The sequence below is a fragment of the Channa argus genome, chromosome 10 (genome assembly GCF_033026475.1).
Source record: "Channa argus isolate prfri chromosome 10, Channa argus male v1.0, whole genome shotgun sequence".
In the NCBI taxonomy this organism is placed as follows: Eukaryota; Metazoa; Chordata; class Actinopteri; order Anabantiformes; family Channidae; genus Channa; species Channa argus.
In genome coordinates, this window is record NC_090206.1 from 10,877,614 (window position 1) to 10,904,855 (window position 27,242).

General features: G+C 41.3%; 1 protein-coding gene across 5 annotated transcripts in view; it reads left to right on the forward strand.

Moving 5' to 3' along the window:
* Positions 1 to 27,242, forward strand: part of LOC137134110 (neuroligin-3) — a 113,578-nt gene that overhangs the window by 62,889 nt on the left and 23,447 nt on the right. For all 5 annotated transcript variants that reach the window (XM_067518592.1, XM_067518593.1, XM_067518594.1 and 2 more), the window contains one exon: positions 8,147 to 8,332. In XM_067518592.1, coding sequence (XP_067374693.1) covers positions 8,147 to 8,332 — 186 coding nt within the window. The remainder of the gene's footprint in view (positions 1 to 8,146; positions 8,333 to 27,242) is intronic.

Here is a 27,242-nt window from a genome sequence, read left to right on the forward strand (position 1 = left end):
TGTTTGTTGTAAATACAAACTGTCCTTGCTCTTTGGTAGGCTGGAGTATCATATTATTTTTTATTCCAATTCTTACTGATTCCAGTTGAACCCTAGGACAAATTCAACTTCTATTTTTAAACTCATATCTTTCTGTGTAGGAAAAGCTTTAAGTGATTTAATCACTGTTAGCTTGCTGTCATGTGTCATACAGTAAGTCGTAAAGTGTTCAGGAATTAATTTTTGTAAAAATTCCAACAATTCACATGAGCTATACATAGAATACACCAGAATTAGCCTATTGTGGAACATTATTACTAAAATGGTAGAATAAATGCTCTCTGCTCAGTTCTGTATGTAGTTGGTTTATGAATCCTCACAAAACGTTTCAAAATCAAAAATATGGAAAGGAAACATAAGGAGAGCAATAAAATGCAACAATAAATTGTTTTAAGCAGTGATTATATTTTTTTGTACCACAAGTCTTTGAGAGACTCAAAGGCTAAGACTGGGATTATTCTATATTTTTGTTTTTCTGTTTCTGTGTTATCCTATGAAACGAAAACCTTAAAACTACAACTTCTACATGCCCAAACTTTTTTTTTGTTCTCAATGAAGCTTTAACACATAGTGTGTAGTTTTATTTTTAATATGGTCAAATATCCTAAAACATCTCAACACTAGTTTTTCACAAATACTGCTCAAAAAGTAAACATATCAATGCTATTGACGTTTTGACACTGCAGATTGTGCTGCACTGCTGAGTATTTACAGCAGCAGCTTGTTGTAGTGTGAGATTGACTTAAAAAAAAAAACAGTGGCGTCATGAGTGTAATGAAAGAGCATGTCACCCAGTGCAATGTTGTGGCAGACGGATAGGGTGTTAATACTTTTTGAACAACACAGGAGGCCTTCAACACAGAACAATGTGCTATATCAGGCTGTGGCTCCATAGAAGATTTTTAGGATCAGTTGATTGTTGGTTTGGGGTTTTTCGTGCTTTTTGCTGAAAATAAGAAAACTATAGAATATTACAAGTCTATGAGTACAAATAATGGTCTGGTACATTATAGATGATAAGAAGGGACATTAACATCTGCATATTTGGCATTAGTATAAAAGAAAAAAAAGCCCCAACCTTTCGTTCAGTATGTGATAAGTATAATCAAAAAGCATGTTTTTCATGACAAATCTTTGCTTCTTGTACATTTTCGGAGCCAGTGCCAAATTACAACACAACCCCACTGGCAGCAGCACTACTTTTTGTAGCCAAAAATATTATACCCTTCGAAAGACAAATAAAACATCACTCATACAGTACACACCATAGTGCTAAACCTCAGGAAAACAGATGTTCATTTAAATTGCTGCTGTTGATTTACAACTAAAGTTGGCAGGATTTTACAAATGAACAAATATAAGAAGACAGGATTTACAGCATAGGAATAAAAGCTGTAAAGTGCACTGCCTGGGCTTATTGCACAAGTTCTCATGAGGAAGGATCAACCAAAACTAAGCTCATTATCAGAGCTACTCCAACCTGAGGAGAAGAGGAGTCTGGCTTTGAAGATTCTCTAAATGATGACCTTTCTCTCCTACCCTGCTCCACTGATGCGCTTTGATAAGCCAGGCTTGATCTCTTATCACAGCACATCACTGCACGCTGCCCCATCCTCCCGGAGCTGGGTGGTGCTAAACTTTCTCACCACGCCTTCATATTACATCACCCAGGCTTGATGTTTCACACTATGCCTTTGAACTTGTGCAGCCACAGGCCAAAAAGTGAGGCAGAGAATGTTGCATACAGTGTTGTTTGAAGAAAAGATGCTTAATTTGCTACAAAAGAATTTACATATAAGACTTAAGTAAAGGCAAATTATTGTTTATGAAATTTCTCCCTACGATGCATGTTCCTGCAAGTGGAACCAAAGCGCTGCTTGACCTCACAGTTGTGACTCTCCAACACCAGTCTCTCTCTCTCTCTCTCAATCTGTGGGAGCATGCAGGCCCGCCTCCGCACCAGCTGTGAGATGCAAAGCTTCCCTTAATGTAAAAGCATTTCGCTGTCTTTGAGAATCCATCGTGTGTGCTATTCACTGAAAGGAAAAATGTAAGATATGGAGAGGCAAAAAGGTGACAGTGGGAAAAAAAACATACATGACGAACAGAGAAAGACACTAAGCGCAGCGCAGGAAAGAAAAAAATGACAAGGGGAGTGAGCAAAGGGCGTGTGGGAGCACGGCAAAGGAAAGCAACACAACTAAAAGCCAGCAGCTGCTATAGCCAATGTGCTATTGATTGAGTAGCATTCAGATGCCACTGGTCATACATATGCAAACTGCTTATTTGTAGTTGCTGCCAGGGTTGCTGTTGACCAAAGGCTTTGAATAGTGTCGCCTGACCACCAGGACACATCATACAATCAGATTAAGCAGCTCCAACGTCGCATGCAGCTGCCACGTGTAGCTCCAGCTCTGACTGACTGTATCTGGTTTTCATCCCTGTCTGCTATAACAGGCCCTTGCCTGTCTGTAAGAGATCTGGGTTTTAGGGGCTCTGATATGTGTCAGATGAGCTTTGGTGTTTGTGGGGAACAGATTTTTCCCTGTTGACATTTTGGTTGGTTGTTTTTTTGTTGTTTTTTTTCAGTGCTTTGTTGCACACGAACCGCATTTTCCATTTGAGTGGCTCAGTCTGTATACAGCAGCACAGTATGCATGATGCTCTATCTTCAGCATCATCTAGCCACCTATCAGTGCACAACACGGAAGCAGTGTTGCTTCATTCTGCACACTCTGCATCTATTTGTGTCATTGTGTGCAACTGAGATTAATTCTAAAGCCAAGGCATTTAGGTTTGTGTTAGTCATCAGTCTGTTTTTTCAGCAAAGACTTGCAGTTCAGTGAGCATGTTATCATTTGGTGTGAACTCGCCCAGTGTCAGGGGTGCAGGCCGTGACTTTGTTGCCATTCAAGGTAGTCTGATATTTTCCTTAATAATTGATTGGTGAGGAGGCCCGCGGGAATCATAGGCTCATACATAAATTCCTTTTCACCCCTCACAGTTTAATTCTAAATCGTGTCATAGTCATTTATATTAAACCGGATAATTTGTAGGAGTGACAATTAGAAGCTTTCTTTTTTCTTTTCTTTCTCTTGCCGAAGAAACAAGGATGTGGTGTTGAGTAAATGGCCTTCAGTGTTCATAAAGAGGCTTTTTTGTGCTTGCCTGCATTTGTGCTTACTCTTTCTCTGTGTCTCTCTCCCTCTCTGCCTTTGACTTTATCTCTCTCAGCCTCCTACTCTCACATCAGACTGCGCTCCAGCCATGCAGTTGGCCAGCGAGCTGTAAACAGGAGCTGTACACTGAGCCAAGTGGCAATCACCTTCATTCGGGGTCACGCCCAACTCCTGCCCCATTTTCCTTCACCCACAATTTTTCTTGTCTTTTCACCAAATCTGCACCAAAAAAAAGGGGATGAGAAAACTTGTGGGAATGGTTCCCTGCATGGAAGATGCGCTGCTGGGTATGTCCCATGCTCACCGTGATTCTGACACACAGGCTCTTTATGTGGCTGTGTGGAGGGTGGCCCCTTCCCTCCTCTGCTTCTCATCCACACCCTAGAGGCTCACATTCAGCCCGGGTCTGGCTGGGGGGGAAGTTGGAGCTCTTTTGTAGTGGGGGATTCTTAGGGGAGGCTGTCAAGGCTGCAACTGTGTGGGCCTTTATTTCCCCAGAGAAGAGAAGGAGGAAGAAAAGATAGAGAGAGAGGGATGGGGGAGAGGGCGGGGGAGCACCAAAGGGGAGTTTGGACACAGACGGCCTTGTTAACCAGTACCCCCAAAGAGGGAGAGGATGAGAAAGAAAAAAGGAAAAAGGGAAGCAAATGCGAGAATAAATTTAGAAAAAAGCCAGAAAACTTTCCCTCTCTTACGTCACCACTGTTATTTCCATACTCCTCCTCCTTCTCTTTTCTCCTACTCCTTCCTATCCGTTCCCACCATCTGTCCATGTGTAAGCTTACTTACTCTTCAGCTCAATAACAAGCTTTTGCCCTCACCCTTCCTCACCCCCTACTCACCCTTTGCCATTGCTTTAAACACATTTCATTATCTGTGAGACCAGGCAAAGTGAGATGTCTAGGGTCAGAGTGATCATTATCATGATCCCTTTCCGTTACATTGTGAATTATAGCCCACCGTATAGGAAACAGACATTTAAATTATAATCAATAGAATAATATCAATGCCAAGAGGCATGGTTGCAAGAAATCACAGCTGTGACTCAGGAGGAAATGGAGACACTGTTCAGATGTAAATTGTGGCACACGCGTATCGATTAAATACGATCAAGCCACAAACGGCATTATATGGCATCATGCTCAGCGCTGGCTTTTTTTAAAGGGGGTATTGCTGATATTGAGGTGATGCAATAATTGTGGCTGGTCTGGGTGCTGAATTTGAGTAGTGATCTCCTGCTTTCGGAACATCTGTGTCTGCTGTTTATGCATCGCTTCCGACACAAAGCTTGAATATAACAGAGAGGGGACAGTGTTATGCCACATACCTTGAGTGACCCCCAGGTCAGGTCCTGTTGAAGTTCTTGCAGGGAAAATTGTACGACAAACACAAAATCTTATCCAGCAAGGACAATGCAAGGTGACGGGTGCGACCTGACCCCGAATGACCAGAGCATTGTTGCAGCTGCACTGCGGCTAAGATCAGGAATGAATCTCTGTCTCCATACTACCATAAAGATGAATATACCAGTTCTTCTTATGAACTACATGCACGACATCACTGTCAAGGAAGAGCAGCTCTGAGGCATGATACAAAAACACATCCTGTAATCAGTCAGAACAAATAATGGCTCTAACGTGGAGAAACAGCACAGAATCACTGTTATCAACTCATTGTTTGCAATGAATAAAAATCACTTAATTTCATGTCAAACCCAGCTGACATGTGAAGGCAGATTCCATATTTGGAAATCTTTGTTTGGATGTTATGCAATGACCTTTCTCAGTAGTGGTGCTACCATAACTAGTAAATTCAGCACACCCTATTAAATAGATTTTGGATTTGGATGTGACATACAAAATTTAAGAAGGTTTTATGGATAAAAAGATCAGTTAAAATAGTCCTTTTCTCTGTTGTAGCTCAACTTTAGGGTATTTTTCCCTTCTCCGTGTCCTATTTCCTTTGCTTCAGTTCTCATTTAGACTGAAAAAAAAAACCACCTCACAATTAATCTGCAGTTTTTTCCAAAAGTCAAAACAGGCAAAATTATTAATCTTACTAAGAAAATGTAATTATCACAAATTAATTTGTATGCACTTTACAAAGTGTAAGATCAAATGTAACTATACACCATTTAATGATTATTTTATGTCTGTTGAATTGACTGGGACAGCGTAACTGTGTATACTATTTATGCCGAAGTGAATTGGTCAGATCATTTAAAAGACAATTTACATATTGATTTGAATTTAAGCTGCTAACAAAGATGGATATTATGTGATTACAGTTCATAATGAAAGGCTTCTAGTAAAGCGGCATTTAGTGTGTGCTAAAAATCTCAATCCAATGTCAGGTTGAGTAGTGCAGTAAAGCACATAACCAGGCTGACCAAATAGTTCAGAAGTACTGAGCTGCAGCCCAGAATCTCAAGGTCCTGTGTAGGTGTGATAGTGTTCTGCACATCTCGGTTCATGTGCAGCCAAAGCCCACGCAGTGCCGATCAGACAGGGATCATCTGCTAGATCTGGAAATCTATAACCCAGTCACTGATGAGACAGAGAAATTTAGATAACTCAAACCAAAGACAAAGTGAGAGACAAAATGTGATGTATTGCATGCCGTTGCTTAAGTATCTGAGAGCGTGTTGGCTGAATAATGTGTACATTTTTCTCTACATTATTTCAGCAAAGTTTTGAGGTGATGTTTAGGTAATAGAGATAAAGAAAAACCCAACAAAAAGACCAAACACCTCAAAGCAAAAACAGGAACACAACACAGTGCTATAAATGTAACAATAGAAATAGCAATGCATAAAAACAATTAGTTTGCTATCTTAATTGCTTTCCAAAGAAAATAAGTTCTGTCACCTTCCCAATTAAAACATAGCCAGCAGGTATATGAGATGTATTTTTAAAAAATGCCTGGAGCATGTTTTGTCGTCAAAGATATTGAATTTACCGCTAATTTTTAATGACCAGTTTCATTTATAGATGCAGAGGAATTAACACGGTTAAACAAAAGTCACAAAAGACTAGAGGAGTAGTCTTTTCCTCTGCAAGCTGGGGCTCCAACTCTGACAATTTCCATTTTAACAGCGTTTCATATCACATTGCAAATAGATTCTGTTTACTGTAGCTTTTCAATTAGGCTAACAGTTGCACAGAATTCCTTTTTACATGACAGTTTCCTGACAATTCCTACCCATCTGACATACACTGGTGAACCATTTCGCAAATTAGTGCTATTCTGGGAGAGTCACTTCCCCTCTCTCCCCTCAACACCCAGGAGAGAGTGGCAAAAGCTGTTGTCCTTTAGTTATGACTGAAAGCGAGGAGGAGCCGCAAGAGAAAAAGAAAAGGGAAAATCTCTTCAATTGTGGTCTTCCTTTCTCCTCTCTGTCTGTGTCTGCCTCTGTTCCTCCGCTTGTCTCTTTCACTCTCTCTCCCTGCATGTGCCCTGCTGCTCTGTCATCCTCAGGGATGCATCTGAAGGAGACCATCTGTTGATCCATTTGTCTCCTGCTTTGCTTCCTGTTCCACCGCCTCTGTCCTATCGATGATCAGGCCTGGCCTTTCCCCTGCCCACTCTCTTTGTTGCTGGCACTTGTGCTGAGGCGGGTGTGCTGTTTGGGGGGTGGGGCCGGAGGTTGCGCCCTCTATAGTCTTGGATTCACACAAAGAGAGAAAATAAGCATTGCCAGACATGCATCATTTTTTGGGCATACACACCATAAATAGCTAATGAGCCCAGAGCAGCTGCTTTCTAATCTGTGTTTATCTAAAATGAGCGTTGCTGTTCTGACCCGGGTAGGAAAACACACAAATCTGATCTTTTTGCATTGCTGATATTCCCTATACCCTGCCTTAGGACACCAAGAGCTTATTATTATAGGGATGCATAGACCATGAAATGGATGCTAGAATCAATGCTAAGATGCTGAAAGGTCCACCTCTGGAGGCTTCCAAACAAGGAAACAAATTCCAAACAAATGTGTTGGAGGCTTCACCACCAACACATTTATTGCTTGTGAAGTGTTTGGCGATGTTGCCACTAAAAAGAGAGAGTTGTTCTCCACACATGTCTCCTAGCTGTCACCTCGTATGCATGTACAGGGTTTTGATGGACACTGAGTCCACCGTTGGGACTTGAGGGAGTGCTTCCCTTTGATCTTCTCCCACGAGTCTCGATTACCCATCATTCAGCAGGAGCTTAGGCCCCGGAGAGTAGCTGGAAGAGGGTGGCGTGTTAACATGAGCTCTGATGTACTCAAGAGAGACTCACTGTCCAACTCAGGCATCATATAGCAGATTACACAGACACGAAGGAAAATGTGCCCAGATACCGCCTGTTGTAAATGTGTAGACTGAAAGTATCTGGCACTACAGAGTGCGATAGAGAATCGAAACATGCCAGAAGAAGATGCTGTCTCTGATAGGAAATATAATGATGCTGCAGTGCATAGAAGGCTTTTGCTGCATCATAATGACTGTATATCTTAATATTGCATCTTTTCTCTTTTGCTGTCTGTGGAGTTTTCATGGATTTGTAAGGTTACCATCAGGTTTCCATCACTGCACACTCAATATATCTGATGATGGGTTCACCCAGAGAGACATGTCATTGATTTCCCATAAGACGCAGATGACATGTGGTCACACGCGCTCCTATTTTACCAACAGCAGTGTCATCCAATAAATCATGATTTCACTGCTGCTGTCACCTGGCGTGATTGTTATTCTGACAAAATCATGCTGGGTTTAGTCGTTGCAGATAACCTTTTGTGTTGCAGGTGCACATGGAAAATAAATAGCTGACGTTCTGCAAGTTGCAGTCTGCCTACAGTTTTATTTTTAGTTTACATTGCAGTGTGATTTTTCATTAGCTTTCTCTGTGTAAGTTTTTAATCTTATAATCTGTTGGTGTTGCAGGCTTCCTCAGTACTGGTGACCAGGCTGCTAAAGGGAACTACGGGCTCTTGGATCAGATCCAAGCGTTGAGGTGGATCAGTGAGAACATCGGCTTCTTCGGTGGGGACTCGAACCGCATCACTGTGTTCGGATCTGGGATTGGAGCCTCCTGCGTCAGCCTGCTCACGCTCTCCCACCACTCTGAAGGTACGGCGCAGCGGGGAGCGGGGGGATGGGTGATACAGCTGTTGATCTCATGCCTGCTGATGTGTAGGCTGCTTGCTATTAGAAGCTGCCGGTGCAGGTCATGAGTTATTGAGCAATGTATTCTACGGTACTGTGCTGCTTTGGATAAAAGCACTATAAAGACAGACCATTTACTGTACACCAGAGCAGATGTTTTGCATTAAAATTGCAGTGTTCATTTCCATTGGGAGACTGCAACTCCACTGCAGATTTCAAACCACATTCCGGCCTTGACACACTCTCCTGGCTTACTAGTGTCCCTATCTATGGCCGAAATAAATATATACGTATCATGCATCATTGCAAGTTAGATAAAAAAGCACTTGGTGTATGAGAGAGCTATTTAGTGGCAGCCACAGTCATACTAAATGACATACACACACTCACAGTGTTCACTCTTTAAGTAACATTGTTCATCTTGCGGCTACCTTAATGCTACTTCATGCTGATTTACTGCCCACGTTGGCCTTGTCTTTAATACTAAATGCAGCTTGTGCACATAATCTGGACATGCGATAAACATCTCTCATACTCATGCTCCTCTAATGCATCATCGAATTAAGACAAACACTTGCTGCTTATAAGTAGGTTCTTCCAGTAAGTGCTTTGTCTTATGCGAATGAATCATAGTGTTTCTCTACCCATAAATGTCAGCCTCCAATTGCACACTGCAGAGCCAAATGGTCACTGCTTAATCCTTAACCTGGCATTATTACAGTCAGTCACATATTCACCCATCTGTTCAAAAGCTGGTGGTTTTCTTGCATTTAATTGATAGCACTGTTGTGTAGGTGACACGTTATCACTGTGTACAGTAGCAAATGTTTTTCCACTTTGAGCATGTTATGGTTATGTTACAAAATGAGAAATTTCTATGTTCAACCACACTCACGTAGTCTTTTTGTGACCCAGTTAACAAGTCGCATACATGCTGCTTTGGATGCTCATGGTTTAAAATGTAACAAGGCCTTTTCTGTACATTACATAGCAGTGATTTGCTCTAAAGAAATTACTTTACTATCAGATAAATATTGCGGTCAGGAAACTAGTAAGTGGCACACCCCCAACCGCCCCTAGAGAAGAATCTCTGTTCTTGGAGTTTTTGATTAGTATACCAACGTATATTTGAAAGAGGTCATTTGAACTGCTCTTCATTACAGTGCCAGAGATTTGTGATGTGTTTTGCATTTTCCAATTTGCATTAAAGTGTTACTAATTGCCTTGATTTCCTCCGATGAATGACGACTGCATTTGGATTGAATTTTTACCATAAATGCCTTTTTTATTCATACTCCACAATGCTACGCTCCATGTAGCATGTTATTATACTGCCAGTGAAACCATCTCCTCTGCCTCCCAGTAAATTGGATATTACCGGGTCTGTTTTTTCCCCTGAATGGAAATGTATGCCCCACTGATGGGATAAAAAAAAAAGAGCCAGTAAAACTTGAGGGATCCTAGGAAATTGAAACAGGAAGGCTTCTATCACGCCAGGACTCTTGCTGCGAATGTTACCAATGGCAATCAGATTTCACACAGTCTCTCTCGGAGCACAGATTGTTGTAATTATATAAAGTTTAGGACTGGAGTGGGCTGCAGGATGTGACAGGAAATCCAAGTGAAGAACTGTCTTTTTGCACCTGCTTTCACAACCTCCGCTGTACTCTGCTCCTCTTCTTCTCATCCTCCTCCTCTCCTGTAGTCTAAACTGTTGAAGGGTGAACTAGTAGGATGCTCTTGTTGCCATGACAACGTAATAAACAAGACAGAAATGTGTCTGAATCTGCATAACGGGGAAAATTGGAGCAAAAATCCATAATCAAATGAATTATAGACCATGGCATGAGCACACCTGGTTTCAGGTGGCCTAGCGTAATGAATTGTGTAATGAATTCCTATCCATGTTAGCAGACTGTTGCATCTCAGGAAGATTGCCCTATATTGAGTTTCCTGCTTTGCACTGTGAATGGAAATTAAGTCAAGAAATAAGACTGTAAACAATGCATCATGACTCCTCTGTCATCTTCAGAGTTGACTTTTTTTCCGACTTGCTCACAAACAAAAAGACTCTTTCTCTATCCCCACAAATACAGAAAGCTGTGCCATGTTGAATGTGTAAATTCTGTAGAATTAGGAGGGATATGATCGCATAGCATAGAATTCACATGCCTACACACATATACACATGCAAGTCCACACACGCAAACATTTTGCTTCACCTGCTGCTCAGATGCAGGATAACGAGGCCCAAGTTAAAAAAAAAAAGAGAGAAAAGAGAAATCAGCAATGACACACTGTTCTGGAGCTCCCTGGTGTGTTGGTGTGTTTAATGACAGTATTCCCACTCTTACTCTACACAGTCTGTCATCACTGCCTACAGTGCATAGACTTTCCATCTAACGGAGACTCCTTTTATGCCTTTTTGTGGCAGAGTGACAACTTACTTCAGATGCTCCATGCTCCTCCTGAAGCCTATTTAATAAGCTGGATCCTCCTATATTATCGTAGCCCTCTGGCCTCTCTCTTTGATTGCCTGCTCTTCTGGCCTGGCCTTGGTGGCATTGCAATGTGGGCGTGCCGAGAGTTGCAGTCACTGGGTACATCCATCACCAAGCCTCCCCCTTCTGGTCCTCTCGTGAGGGCTGGATTGTTTAGACCCCAGTCCTAGCCCTGCCTCTTCCATCTAATCTCCTCCTCACTGCACCCATCTGTCTCCCTGCCTTTACAGAGAGCAAAAGCATGCAAGGGACACATACTTTCTCTCCATGTGCCAGTGTCCCCCCCCCTTTTCCTCTCTGGGTTTCTGCTCCCAAGTCTGCAGCATGTGTGGTGTGTTGCTATTAATAAGATGGCTGCGTTGTCTGCTATGTGGCAAGCAATCTAGCTGCACATCTGAGACTTTGGAAGCAGAATGGTCATTAAAAGCACAGTCTCTCTCGGCAGGAGAGTGTTTTTGACCAGCTTATTAAATGTAGCTCAACAGTTGTGTTCCCACAGAGAGAAATCGCTGTCCCCATCTTCTTTTTCTCTGGCTTCAAACAGAAAACGGCTGAAGAAGTTCAGAAGCAAGGACTTAAGCCAGTCCCATGTATTATCTATCTGGCATCGCACAGACACTAATTGAACATGCAGATTTGGCTTTTTCCCTATCTCCTAATAATCATTATGATCTAAAAAGTTAGATGGCTATTCTACGCAGGAAGAGAATACCAAATAGCCAATGACTCAGATGTGTATTTCTTCATATAGGTCTTAATGCAAGCCTGTAGGAGGCTCAATATGTGCATTTCTCTAAGCAAAACCTACAGTACTGCATCAGTGTGTATATCCCATATATGTTTGCAAGCGAGCATGTATATTCATGGAGCACACATGACAGAGGGACTAGTTGTAGAGGCTCTGAAGGTCGTTTGGTTTCCTTTTTTTTCACTCTCTCTCTCTTCCTGTAAGCAATCAGGATAAAAGCTCCGCTTCTTAGGAAGTGCTCTCCTTTTAATGGAACGTCTTGGACATTAAAGACAGCTAGTGTGGAGGATCCTTCATGCCAATGTCAGCTTTCATTTTTATTAGGACTTCTGGGTTATTGAGGGCCATAACTGTGCATGTTAAATGCTTGGGTTTTATTACAGCAAAGCAATGAATACTAAGGCTTTTTAATGCAGGACACCACATTGCAAACACTGAAACCCCTTGAACTATATGTATTAAGATGGTAGTGTGACAGGTACTTGGTTTTCAGAAAAGGGTAACAAGTTTTTGATTCCATTTAGTGTGAAGGATAGCATAGGCAGCTATTAAGTAAAACAATGCACTGTGAGAGATCATCACAAAGTTTGAAAATATTCTAATGACATGGCAGGACATTTTTCTCAAATTAAATCTAAAATATTAACTTTCTTAGTGGCTGCTCCTTATAGTGAACTACTGCTATGGGTTTTTGGACCCGAATTTATGATTCCTGCAGTCTTAGAAAGGATGTGACCTGGATATCACCTGTGACCTGGGCGTTGATGACATTTTATTTACCTAACCTAAAATGAATACAAAACCCTCGATTTACCCTCCTAATGATGGTAACTGTAACCCATTGCTGTATATGAGAGATAAGTAAAATATATTCAAAAGGATTCATTTGGTCTTACATTTTACCTTTCTAAAGATTTAATTTATGTACTTGATTTAATTCAAGACACAGTTTGTAACTGTACAAATACTCTTGAGTAAGACTTGCCCTTGTAATCCAGTGAAAGAAGTTCAGTTATGTCAGCTTGATAAGCATTCTCATTTATTCTAATTTCATCATGACAACTATCTGAAACATTTTTGCAGAGCATTGTGGAGTGTAGGAGAGCTGAGAAAGGAAAGAGCAGAGCAAACAGATTTTGAGTCTTCTGCTACCACTTGCGTAATTTAAAAACTATAACTTTAAATATATTACAAATTCCTGAAAACAGGTAGATGTTTTAGATTTAGTAGTAGATTTAGTCTAATGTTTAAATCCCCGCCAAAAAAAAAAAGTCACACACACTCTAAGCTTTAATCGTTGGCACACATTAGCCAAGGCATTGTTTTGATGAGCTTATGCAATGTCACAACGTTTTTAACCAAGATCCTGAATTGATGAAAAGAGAGTCAGATCACTGCAAAGTGTTCTTCAGCATTTCCTAAAGATTCTCAGTGAAGGTTAAGGTGGCCAATCCATGTGTGAAAATGATGTCTCATGCACCCTGAAAAACCCTTTCACAATTTAAGTCTGATGAATCCTGGCTTTGTCACCTTGAAATATGCCTGTGCCATCAGAGAAGAAAAAATCCACTGATGGAAAAACCTGGTCATTCAGTTTATTCAGGTAGTCAGCTACTCATTGCACCAGTTAGGGTTAAATACTTTGTTTCTAGCTGAGACATATTAATCACTGCAGTAATTATCCGGTGATAAACGCAGGTGGCGCCTCTTCTTTTTTTCTCCAGGCATTGTATTTCATATAGAGGTAAAACTGAGAGATAAATAACAAAAAAGCATAAGTAGCAATGATAATAGTAAGAATTGGTAACATCATGTAAAGTAACATCATGTTGCTTAGTCTGCAAAAAGAAGCTTTTTCCATATCATACATATTAGATGCAACATAATCCACCATTTGCTTCCCAGTCACATTGGCGGGCTTAACACATTTATGTAAAAACACCAAACAAGCAGTATTCAGAAATACAGCCAAGTCTGATAGAGCTGGTTCAGGAGGTGAAGCCACAATAAAAATTAGATTTAATTAGCACATTTATAATGGTTTTCATGTTTCACCCCTTATACCTCAGTTTATAGATGAATTATTTAGTCATTTATTTTTGTGTGTTTTATCTCTTTAGGAAGTCGTGTCCTTTTCTCCATAGTTTCACACATATTATATTCAAACTGATCAATTAATTATACAGTTCTGACTTTTCTTAAGCCAAAATGAAAGGAATTATGTGTGATATTAAATGAGCTATAATGAATTTAAATAAAGTCATGCTATTTTGATATTAGCCTTGTATGTGTCAACTGCTTAACATTCAGGGGGTTAATGGTATTCAGAGTGACTCCACTCGCCTGACTTTACATACGCCTGAAGACGATTTGGGAGCAGACCTTGTTCTAAGGGCTTCTCTGAGCCCTATTGTGATTTTAGTGCAGAAATCAGTGCAAAAGACTAATGTGCTGCTTCTGGGATGATCTTAACTCATGAATAGAGAAAGAAAATATTACACATAATAATGATCATTGGATCTTGAATCATTCAGCCTCGGTCAGTCTTAATAGTATAGTGCTGCCATTGTGGGCTTCAAAGCCTGTGTTGCTATGAGTGCCTTACAGTGACTCAGCTCTGAAAGCCATTTCACATGTACATGCAGGGTGGTAGTTGTCCTACAAGAAGGGACAACACAAACAAGGTTGTAGTGCAGTGGCTGGGAATGTGTGAGCCCTGCAAACTTGGACTATCATTCACCGCTAAATCTAAGTCTAATATAAATACTGCTCCAAATTACCCTATCTTGCAGAATGGAGATGAAGTCCAACAGGCCATATAGATGAAGAGTGTGTGAGTGTTGTACTACATCACTGCTTTAACTATAATGTTACATCTTGGAATGACCTTTGAAAATAACACGTGTGGGGTTTTCTCTCTGAAACAAGACCCTTGAGAGGTCCTCCTTGTGGAATGGCCTACAGGCTTGCACACCCCCACTCTGTAATGCACCTGTACTGAGCCCTCGCCGCACAGCTCTGGAGATGCAACCCATCTACACTCAGTGTCAACTTCATTTCTGTGGGCTCAGGCATCCTGTAATAGCCATCCAGAGCCTGTGGAGTTTAAGTATCAAATAAAGGCACCTTGCAAAAGCTGGAATGTGAATTGAAGTCACCGGGAAAGATAGCTGCATAACCACATCCCTGGGATGTTATTCATACCCGATGCAGCTATCATTGTTGTGCAAATGCCTTGTGCTTGAGAAAAACCAGGGACAATTGTCGACGTTGAATAGACTCCATTTCTGAGGTGTCACAGGCATTCAGCAACTCAACACTGTAAAGTTACCTGGGTGTTTGGGGCAACAGAGTGCCTCCATCTCGAGGTTTGATTTGGCTGTTTGTTGAAGGGTGTCTGTGCATCTCAGGGTGTGAAAAAGTCCTATACAAGATGAGAGAATGAGGACGCGCCTTGTCAGGTGCTGTATTCTTCCACCTCGATTGACAAGAGCGATAATTAAACCAGGGGGATGCCATCTCTGCGGAGGAAGAATGCTTGTATTTATTTACGCTGACTACTCTGCTTTGTTGTCTGCCATATACTGTGGCCGTCATTGTGTAGGAAAAGCAAACAGATTTTAACAAGTGGCCTATGTGGCATTTTTAAGCCACTGTTTGAACAGAAGTGCTTTTTGCATCGTATAGAAGAGCAAAATTACTTTCTTTTTCCAAAACAAAGATGAAGGATTACCCACCAACTAAAAAGTATTACTCTCTTTTGAACTTGAAAGCAATTGGAAATGGTCTAATTCAGTCAGTAAATTGTTTTTTTTTCTCTACACTACTCAGCATTACAAAGAGAAAAAGAGGAAGTCAAAGTTGTACTAAACAGCAGACAATATGAGGCCTTACAGAGTAATATGATGTGGATGGGTGTTATTAGGGTAAACAGGACTCCACTTAGGTCCGATAGCCAGTTTGAGTTATAGTATGACCCTAAAAAATAATATCCAGCTGCAAAGTCCATTAGTGAGAGGCAGCTTCACCTACCCCTATCTAGAAGAGAGCAGAGGAATGAAGAATTGACAAATAGGCCGAAAACAGTGAAGGCAGTTCATTCTGGTAGCCCAGCCATCAGTCTGTCTCTCCTTGCAGCAGGTAGTTGAGCCTATAAAGTATGGAGTTATAGGTGTTAAAGAGCCAAGCAGCAGGTCAGAGAAAGAAGCACGGGATAATTGAGTACTTTAGTAAATCCATGCCTCCATCAGCCAAGGTAATAGCTCAGAGCAATGCATATACCCTAGGTCCACAACTGTACAAATGGGCTTTAGTAGCTTGAGCGGCATGTGGCACACCTGGGCTGTGTCAGCAATATTCTCCTAGACAATACAATGAGCCCCATCTGGTGATGTATCGCTGATTGCTTCACGAATCTAATCGCAGCTGATGAACGAGGTGACTACAGAGTATGTCATCTGCTGATGACCTACAATCCCCAGTGAAGATGCTGGCAAGTCATTAGTTCAGGTAGATGCCATCTATGAATCATTCTTGATAAATCACTGTCAAGGGCGCATTCATACACCGCCTAATGGACAGTGACAGTCCGTCTTGGCAGAGGGGGGATTGTGGCTGCAGGTTGTGCCCGGCCATTCTTTGATCCTGTTAGACTGGATCAATTAAACCAATAGCTGCATCATACTGGTCCCGTACTGTCTCGTCTGTTTCCTGTCTTGATGGGTCTAATGGCTTGATGGAGGTTTCCGTCTGTCCATGTCAATTTTCCTGCTACAGTAGCCTCGACTGCACTGCCTTCACCTCCGAGGCATTTTCTCCTTTTCCCTGTTCCTAATAGCTGTTTCTTTATTTTTCCACTACCCTCCCCCCCCCCCCCCCCCCCCATGTCTCTCTTTCGTCTTCTCACCATGTCTCCTCTCTGCCTCAGTCCTTCTCTCTCTGGCACCAGTGTAAAGCATCCATTATAGAGCGATGCATGGGTGTCTGTGTGAGTGGGAGAGAGGGACTTGGCACTCCTCCTGCCCCACCTGCAGAGGAAGCACTGACAGCTGAGCACTGGGGGCTCATCTCTCTTCTCCTCCACCCATCTCCACGTCTCAACTGACCTCCCTTCTCCTCTCACAACTCCTCTATCTCTCTCTTTCTGTCTCACCCTCCTTTTATTCCCCGTTGTTCCACACATATTGGCCCAGTTTCTGACACCACTCACTAGTTTCCCTTGCACTATTTTCACATTTTACTGTGTCCGTCCTTCTTTTTTTGCACACTGTCTTTTTTATCGTCTTCATTTCTTCATCTTAATTTTTATTTGTTTTGTCTGATTGTATACCTGTTTAATTATTAGGCATTCCACACCGGGCAAATACTGCTGGCTAGTTGTTGAACTGAGTGTCATTAAATAGACTGTTGTTGCCGTGTTTGTCTGCCAGATGATCAACTACAGAGTAATTAGCTGAACTTTGCCCTTTAGCGATGACCACAAGCACTCTGTGTTTGCTTGTTGTTGCTGACAGCTCACCTCTGCGGCTGGCCAGGTCAGTGTCCCTACATCTGTTTATCTCTGCTGAGAAAAAAAGCATTCAACGCTTCTGCATAAATAACAGCATAGAACTGTTATGAAGGCACGCCATGCTTGAGAGAACTGTCGCATTCCTCATCAATTTCACAGGTTTGCGTAACATGTGATTTATATACATTTTCTGCAGCGGGAAGAGAACATTACCAGGTGTTTGAAAGTGTTGCGGGTAATGTTTTAGAAACTTCTGAATTATTTTGAAATAGGACATGCATGACTTTGTGCTCTCTTAATTCTGTTATAACTGCTTCATCTGCACAGAGAGGAAAAATACTTGTTTACTGTGCGATTACAGGCATTCAGGAATTTATCATTTTGTTTATACAGAGGCTGGTTGCTACAGTCTGTGCTTACAGACAGAATGATTTGGATGGAAAATTGTTTTTTCAAAGTGTGATAAGAAGTGTTGCATAGAAAAAAACATCAGACCATTTACTTTGCTGTAGGAATAGGCAAGTGCAATTTGCCTGGTGAGAGCCTTTAATAATGTGATGAAGTAAATGGTCTTCATGCATCGCATCTAGATCCCAATCCCAGTCATTGACATAATGTGCTGTAAGGATACACTCTTACTGTCCACTCCATATGTGTGTGTGAACATGTGCATATGCACTCCCAAGCTGTAGCTTGCCTTACCAAGACATTCAGGTCTGGACAGTGCAAATGCATTAGCTTTAGCTGTGAAATTTGCATAGTCTAAGCACCATAAAATCCCCAATGAGAGAAACTTCAACAAACATGCTGACAAGCAGAAACCTCCGCTATAAAGGGCCAACATTGTGCAACCTGACAAAAAGACTAAATCTTTAGCTCTCAGACCCCCAAGGCTGTAATAGATTTTTAGCTTAGAGAGGTAACATAAGCTATAGATCCTTTTCAGTGGTAAAAGAGAGTGAATCACCAAATCGAATGCAACTGCTAGAGAACAATATTGCCAATGTGCTATGTTACAACATAAAGGCAGTTTTTTCCCCTATGATAGGTCATTATGTGTGAAGTTAGAATATTCAGATTGTGTGCTCCTGTTGCTGCAGGCTGAAGGGCAGAAAGACCACACTGCTTTTAACACTTTGATTTTAATCAAAATAGCATCTGCATGTTACAAAATATGCATTAATCACAGGCACATAGCTACAGCAAATGCGCTTGTACAGGATATCATCCAAACACATTTGACAGTGAATCATTCACACCTTTTTTCAAAGTAGCTAGGGTGAGAAGCTGTCTGGCATAGAGAGGCGTTGAATTATAAACAGGAAAAATAATGCAGCTCTGGAGTTACTGTTAGCGATTTGTGTACTGTTTTTCCCAGTCAGATGGAAATATTACCATCATCCATCTACCAAGAAATCCCACTAAAGTGCTCAACTTTTCCTGCATTAACAATAGTACAATATTAGTCCACAGTGGCTAATCTTTGTGATGCAATTAAACACATGGTGCCCCCTGGGGTACCTGAAAGCCTTTATGTAGGATTTGAAGATTTCTGTGGATTGAGAGCTGGAGACACCTTAGCCATAGCTATTGAGGACACTGATGTTGGGAATATTTGAGTTTTCCTGAGGTGGCATTTTGTTGTCAAAACTGTAAAGGGAGAGTTTTAAAAACAAAAAAAAGTAATTCTCTGCCACACTTTTTTAAGCATGGAGAATTATGTAATTTGCTAATCATGGGTACACAAAAAATGTATTTTAGTTAGTTTCACTGATTGGATTTAAAATAGATGATTTTATTGAAAGTATTATTCATGGTATTATACTGTAAGTATTATATTTTGTAAGAAAATCTGAACCCATTTTTACCAAGGTTGTCTGATTTTTAACAAACAAAACCTGCACAATCAGCTTCTTATTTTCATGGCATGCTTATTTTTAAATAAGTATTTTTCAAAGCTTTTGGGGTATTGAGTCCCATATGATGACTCATTGCAATTACAAACCAAATTTTCAGAAGACTTTGACTGACGGCAGCTTGAATGTCATTTGAAACCGGTTTTTGATGTGTACAGTACAATCAAAAACTCTGTGCAAAACTCTGTGCTGTCTGAGTTTTAAAGGTTCAGAGAATGTGTTTTTCAATAAATTCTTATTTTGAGTTTGATGCCAGCAACATGTTTTTAAAATTTAGACATTCAGTTATTTTGCCAACACTTTTTTTAATCGAAAATAACTTATTGTGATACTGACCCATTGCCGATTAAGCATTAGTTGTGAAATCTTCCACCTCTTTTCTTCTATTTTATACAGCAATCAAGAATTCAGAAACAGGGTTTTGGCTAGAAAATTGATCATGTCCACTAACAAATGGAAGACTGGAAGTGCTGAGGAAGTGTCTGCTCACAAAGCACGACAATGAAGTGGATCTGAAACTAGTGAGGCTCCTATCTTTTAGATGACAAGTAAAAAAGGAAAGCAGATTAAAGCAAACACTAAAAGCAAAGTTTTTCCTAAAAGCTGGTTATGATGAGTGGTTTGAGTGTTCTGAGAAATTCTTCCTATTTTCACACCTAAGCGCACCTGGCTAATTGTTGTAAAATATACTGTAAGTGCAAATTTTCCTATCAGAGCTCAGTCTGCATTCAGTACAGCATCAACGCATCAACATTTAACTAAAACAAATACTATGTTTTTCGAGCCAAGTAGGATCTATAATAAAATAAAAAAAATAGGAATCACTTCTAAACATTTCTCCTTGTTTAGTGAAGTCTGTTTCGAGAGCATACACCCTCTGCAGTATTTCAGATGTTGACAAACCCATATGGAATGCCACTAATCTTGATTGATGCCTACCACAGTGAACACTATTCTCACTGTGGAGGATAATCAAATGTAGCAATGCAACATTTCCCAAAAATCATCACCGTGATGTGTTTATTATCACTTATGAAAGGCATGATGGCGTCTGCCGTTTTCCAGTGCGAGAAACAATGCAAAGGAGTGTTTATTTTTTAAACACAGACCAGCACAGAAGGCTTATAAAAATGTCTGTGCTCGTCCAGTGTGCTATTCTTATTCTTCCTATTAGAGCCAGTATCTAATTGGAGCCTTGGTTGTCCTGTCGGTAAAGCTATTCTGCACACAGACATTTTTTATGAGGCCAGTGAGTGACTGAGATTCCCTGTCTAGGTATCTGCGGCTGTTCTCAGGCATGTCCCGGGACTCCTGTTCATCGGTGAGGGCTTCATTAGCCGAGGATGGGAGGTGGCAGCAACGAGAGAACAGCTGTTTAGCTAACCACTTGCATTGTTAGCCAGCCTTCTCCGTATGCCTAACTGCCTAAATCCTTCCCCTAGCTGCTAACAGAATGCTCATTAGGAGAGGGAAACAGCGCCACAATGCTACAACCCTATCCACTTCTGCTACTCCTCCTCTCCCTCTGGTGTCCATTACAGAGCTGCATGAAATAAACCTTTTCCTGTGTGGGTCACCAATCCAGCCCATTTTGATCCCTGACCCCAAACTCCAGGGGACGTGGGTACCCATGTTGTGCTGTAAGGCAGATACCTCCCTCTGTGATACCAAAACATGCCCTTCATGTGCAGAAATACACAAAGATACAAGATGACCAAATTCCAGAAGACAGACAAATGTCTTCTGGGAAAGACAGTAGGGGTGTTTTTTTTTTTTATCACCTCTCAAGCTGCACAATGTTCAATTATTCAAACCCTGTAGATTGTTCCTCTATAATTTGTCATGAACCCAAAAGCACAAGTCTATTTCTCTGTGTCAAAACTGATGAAGCTGGCAAGGAGGGGGGACATTAGAGATGGCACTATCAGATGGTGTTCGTGTGAACAACTGATGGTCAGATCCAAAAGCACTGCACTCCTGTCACAGCCAAAACACATTCCTGGCTGAAAAAGGGTGGCCTGTGTTTGATTAAAATTCAAACAGGAAAACATGTTACCATGGAAGTACTTCATTGACTTAACACAGGCCAGTTTCAAACATTCACAATGCAGAAATGCAGGCAGGCAAAGTGCACAGTGACATTGCAGTGGTCTGATAGAAATCTGTGTGTGGTACAACTGATATGCTCCAAGCTATTGACAGATGTAGGCTCACTGGAATAGTATACACAGAAAACAATGTTCTCACCTGAATAATAACAGGATGTTGTTCAAATATAAAATGATCGCAATTATTATCACTACTGTGACACCTGATCGCAGGGCAAATACACAGGGACTGACAACCATTCATGCCCACTTTTATACCTACTTGTCTTTGAATTGTGAGAGGAAACCACAGTGTCTGGATAAAAAAACACACTCAGGCACAGGTGAACATGCAAACATCACAGAGTGGGGAAATTAAATAATGCAGATTTGTAAGTATTGTCCCAGTAAGTTACACTGAGAGAGCATAAATAACACGAGGATCCTGAGAACTATTCCTAAACTCCATTCATTGATCATTAATTTTATTGGTTACATATGTACACAAATGTCTTCTATGTAATAAGCCTATTGCAGTAACTACTGAATGCAAATACAGACTTTACACTGACTATAAACGTATTGCATATACTGAATAACGTATGCCTACAGTATACAGTATAACCTACAAATGCAAAAGAACAAGATAATAATAATTTTCAGATCATAGCTGTCAATCTCATATTACTCTAATATTTCATTTGACAAACATTGACCTTTAAAACCCAGTCACTTGTGATAGAAAGGCAATATAGATAAATATATCCTGCATGCCGCAAAACATGAAATCATAGCAATTTATTGTAACATTTTCGAACTTAAGAGCCACAGAAAGGAGTAAAGCCTAAATTTCTAATCCGTGTGTTACGGTCCAGACCTGGGTGTTATTTCTTTGTATGGTGATGGAAGCTGACAATGACACATTCTATAGTAATGGCAACAGGCTTACCGACGCCACTCTGAATGTGTGCTGGAAAAGAACATCTGTAGGTGAGATATGTGTCAAGTGTTGTGACGTTAGTTGCTGCTGAATATGTGTTAGCTTGACATTGAGAAAGTGGAGTGTGCCAACCAGCAGCCTAACTGATCGACAACCACACTCAGTTGCACACACACACACATGCCCATGCACACACAAGTCATCTCCATAGACTCATGTCGATAGCTTACTGAGCAAATGTGTATAGAATGCACACACACAAACACTGGCATAACACGTTCTCAGCACTCACACACAAACACACACATAATGCTCGGGCAATAGCAGGTTCAGACCAGTGGGATTGACTGTTGTTAAAGGTTGGCCTGCGTAAATATTCCCCCCTCAGCTCAGCTTAGGTCTGCACACAGACAAACACACACAAACATACACACACACACACACACACACACACACACATGTGTACATGTAAGTCCACACACTCTGCCACTCCAGGGGATTTCATGTGGCTACAGCTGTATGCCTACTAGCACTGGCAGTAAGACACAAAACAAAGAGAAGAGAATATAGGGGAAGATATAGACACAGACAGATTGGAGTGAAAGGCGTGTTTCTATGGAGCAGTGGGCAAAAACACTCTCTCACACAACCCTGCTAGTTTTTTTTTTCCCTATTTTTTATTTTCTCTCCTTCACTGCCCAAAGCTTGGTTTGAATGTAAAAGACTGATAATCTGAAGTGTGGTCGCTGAGGCAGAAAGGCAACTATTGAATGCCTTCTTACCTCAGTGAGGTAGTCACACAGCTTCACAAGCAGCATGAAAGGTTCACGAGCAGGCAGACGTGGGCATCCGCACAAGGACCCACACACTATAAGCAAACAGAAAAACACCAGCCATCACGCTATCTAACACACACACACATGCACAAATAAATAGTGAATGAGGCTGCCAGTGCAGAGATGCACTGCTCCTCACTATCGCTCAGCTCACAGCTATCTGCCCTTGTGCCGGGATGTCGTCCTGTCACTCTGCGTTTTACTCCCTGCACCAGCACTTCACTGTAAGCAGCCAACACAGTTTTGAGTATTGAGGTGGTGAAGAAACTGTCCACCACTACCGATTTGGCCTTTTCAGAGCTTGACAGAAAGGACCGCAGGTAAAAAATACACTGCATACTGTCCTGCCAGAATTGAAAACGGCTGGAGTGCTTATGTGAAAGAGGAATGTATATGGTCCTTATTATTAGGCCGGCCGGTCTGAAATGGGGTTGACACAGTGCCAGACATGGAGATGTTTTCTGTCACCCTGATTTTTTTTTTGTTTCATCTGAAATTCAATATGATACATTACTGTTCCAAATGGAGATTGTGCAATAGATATTAATTACTTGTCCACTGTGGTTTGTGACACTATCAATCTGTTATCAGCTGGCTACACCAATGACTGAAATTAACTGTCACTTCTCAATATCAGCCAAGTCATCTCCATGCTTTATTGCCTTCATTACAATATTCAGTTCTTAAATGGTATCCTCATGAGATTGGACGTTAACCAAAACGTTGGCAAATGCTAATACAGAAGATGGATGTCACACCATGTTTATCTGAGCAAAGTTGGAAAATATCGAAGTAAATGTCAGTGTTGGTATGAAACACCTTGCAAGGAACAAGAATATGTTATGGGCTTGAGGAAATAATTGGAGTGCAACCATATCATGATCTCCTGAGGTTCATGTATATTTGATAGGGCCTACCAGATGTGGCCTTGGATGTGTATCAGCAAGCAATCTCTCTCACTGAGCTCACAGAAATTAGATTTCATCTCAGGGCCCAAATCTAATACACGGGTTTATATTTACTCACAGTTGCAGAGTATCATAAGCCAATATGACCCTATATAGAGGTGGCAGTGCAAAATACAGTTAAATAAAAATGCTTTGAGCAAACTGTTCCACAAGCCATCAAAGTTTCTTAGCTGTGCACTAGCTCAGAATGTAGTTGTATGTGCTCTACATGAGCTAAAACTGCCTTGAAAGAAAACAGTTGAAAGGTTTTTTTTTGTCTTAGATTCAATTGAAATCAAATTGCTGTTGAATAGATATGCTAAATCTACATCGGGAGGAAAATTGTTGTTTTCAATTTCAGTGATGTATCTAAAGTATTTTTCTAACCCATATAGAAATATCGTGGTGTTAAGAAATGTAATTCAACCAAATCACAGTCTGAAATCATTTCAGAGGCTTTGTATTGAGCTCGAGAGCAGCGCGTATTGGAGATGAAATGGTTGCATGAGTCACCCAATGCATTGCGATGCCTGTGTCTTCCTCACAATCAATGCAAAGTCACAGTTAGCATGCAGAGTGCAATTTTCCTTTTCCAGAGAGCCTTCGCCTGCCTTGAATACTCTCCAGGGACAATAGCACCCAGTGAGGAATTTTAGTCCTCTCACTCTTTTTTCTTTTCCCCTGCTCACTTATCCTCCAATGACCTCCTCTTTTTCTCTCCCTCCTCTTTCCATCTGGGACCCAATAAGAATAGATGTTGGCAGCTTGGTTCATCTCAACGTTTGCCAAACGTCTGTTTGCCTTGCTATGATATATTTTCTTATTTTGCAGCGCAGATAAGTGTGTAGTCAGCACCCTTTTGTTTAGTCAAGGCAGAAATGAAAGATCCCTATATAGGCTCAAATTGACCTTTCATTCTCTGCAACTGTGAGTAAATAAAAATGACTACAGACCAGCCACCCTGACGTCTGCATTAGTGAAGTTGAGTACATCACAGACAGTACATTCCGCAGATCTGTAGATGATAGCGTACGATAGTATTCTTCCTGGACCAAGGAAACATGTGTTAGGATATCCCATCCATGCTACAGGAGACGCTCTCCCAGCTGAATGCACCTAACTTTACAGAGTTCTTGAATGACGGGAAACAGCACATGAAGCTGCCCAAGCAAACACTGTGTAGTCTTTCTGCTTCGTGGGCCCCATAATCACCTAGGACCTCGAATGGGAGCAGAGCATCAACTACATAACAAAAAAGGCAAAGCAGAGACTGTCCTTCCGGAGGCAGCTGAAGAAGTTTGACCTGTCAAAGTCTATGATAGCGCACTTCTACTTTACCATCATCCTGACCTGCTTGACCGCTGTTTGGTACGTTGCCTCCACAGCCAAGGATAAGAGCAGACTGCAGCATATCATTCGCTCGGCTGAGAGGGTGATTGGCTGCAATCTGACATCGCTCCAGGAGTTACACAACTTCAGGACCCTGGAGCGTGCAGGAAAGATTATGGCTGAACCCACCCACTCCAGACAGAACGCTTTTCAAAAACTCTCCTCTGGCATTAGGACTAAAAACTTGTAAACAGTTTTTTTTCAAATGCTCTCAGCCTCATCAACAAGGCCTCTCACTGACACATATGTAACTTTATTGTAATATGTGTTGAGTGGAAATATGGTACAAAACATAAATGGCACCATTAAAAGTTCCTGTGACTCAGACTCACTGAGCAGTGCGGGGAGATTCCTTCCTAAACACTTTTAAGTGAGGTTCATTATTTTAACCAGTCAGAGAAATATAATTATTTCTGCCGCACTGGTACTTTTTGTAGCATTCTTAGGTATTGGAATTTTCAGCTACTAACATGAAAAGCAGATTGAAGAGGATTGATTTAGAGTTTCATGCTACTGCTAGTTAGATTCCCCAACGTTGCATATTGTAGCTTTGGAGCAACTTTCGCAGTGCTGCTCTTTCTTACATTGCAGGCCTATATACTGGATATATTTATGACTTATGAATATATGTCTTCATCTCAGTTGTATAACTAGTGTTTGTGTGTTCTTTATACCTCTATTTGTAGTTGTCTAAGTTGAATTCAGTTCAACTGATTTAACTGACAAATTACTTGTATGTGGAAATCTACTTGGCAATAAAACATATTTTGGTCTCAGATTGATGGACTCTTTGGTCAACACATTTTTAATCTCTATTACAAAAGTCAACATCTCAGCAACTCTGTGTGTTTTCCAATCAAAATAAAAACATTTTATTGGATTGATTTAGATTACTTTTGCAGCAGATCGATGCTCAGTGACTGAGCACTGAGTTTAGATAGGCTGCACAAATAGCTCTTAATTGTTTGGATTTCCAGTTGACCGGATTTGTTCGAGCAGATATTCAAGGAGCCACCGCTGCCAGTGGAACTTTTCCAAGCCATTTTTACAGCAGAAGATGTCATAACCCAATTGTCTCAATGTCCACTTACAGTAAGTGGCCAGCGTGGCTAAAGAGTCTGCCACAGTAATTGACTCAGTGGGAGTTTACAGTATGAAGCATGAGGCAGGGAAGCAGACATAGTGCTCTCCAGGGATGGGCTGCTTTGACGGTACTATCTCTCCACTTTGTTTCTGTCAGTACACAGTATACAAGCCAGTCATACACACGAAGCGCAAACACACGCTCAATAAATGCACAGCAGCCTTCTCAAAGCAGCTGATTCCGCAGTCAGGTACTGGAATCACGTTCACTGTCTTATCCCAGACCGAAGTTTTGCTCTCAATCTTTAATGTGTGCCCAAGAATGAGGGCAAAGCGAGGGCAGTGCACATCCGTCCTATTTTGGTCTGCTGTTTGCATGGTGTGCCTCCTTGAATGACACCAAGCTTGTGTGGCTTCTGGCTGCAGGGCTACTGGCACAATGGGAAGAGCAGGGAACAGTGGTGTCAGATGCTGTGCGAGAGGAGCACACAGAGTGACATAGGCACAGCCAGAAGAATATGTGTCCACCGTTGGAACCCCCACCCAGACTGGCACACTCATCCCTCCTACTGTAGTTAATCAGCTGCTGCTGGTGGGGCCACTGACCCTAAAAGGAATCGGGGGAGTTACAGGGGAAGTCTTTCTAATAGGAAGAGCACTGTGATTTCAAATCAGACTCAGGAATTACAGCACATCCGGGGGAGTATTTTTTTCTAACATCTCCTCTGGTTCTGGTTCATTAATGGTGGTTTAGATTAAAAGAGATGTTGGTTGCTGCCTACTAGGTGCTCTGTGTGTGATGCCTAATGAGCTTCCTGAGTCATGTGTGTGTATGTGTGTGTACGTGCTGGTAGCATTTCTGTGAGGGGGTTGTATAGTATATACACTCTGCGCTGTACACACTGTGCAGTTAATGCA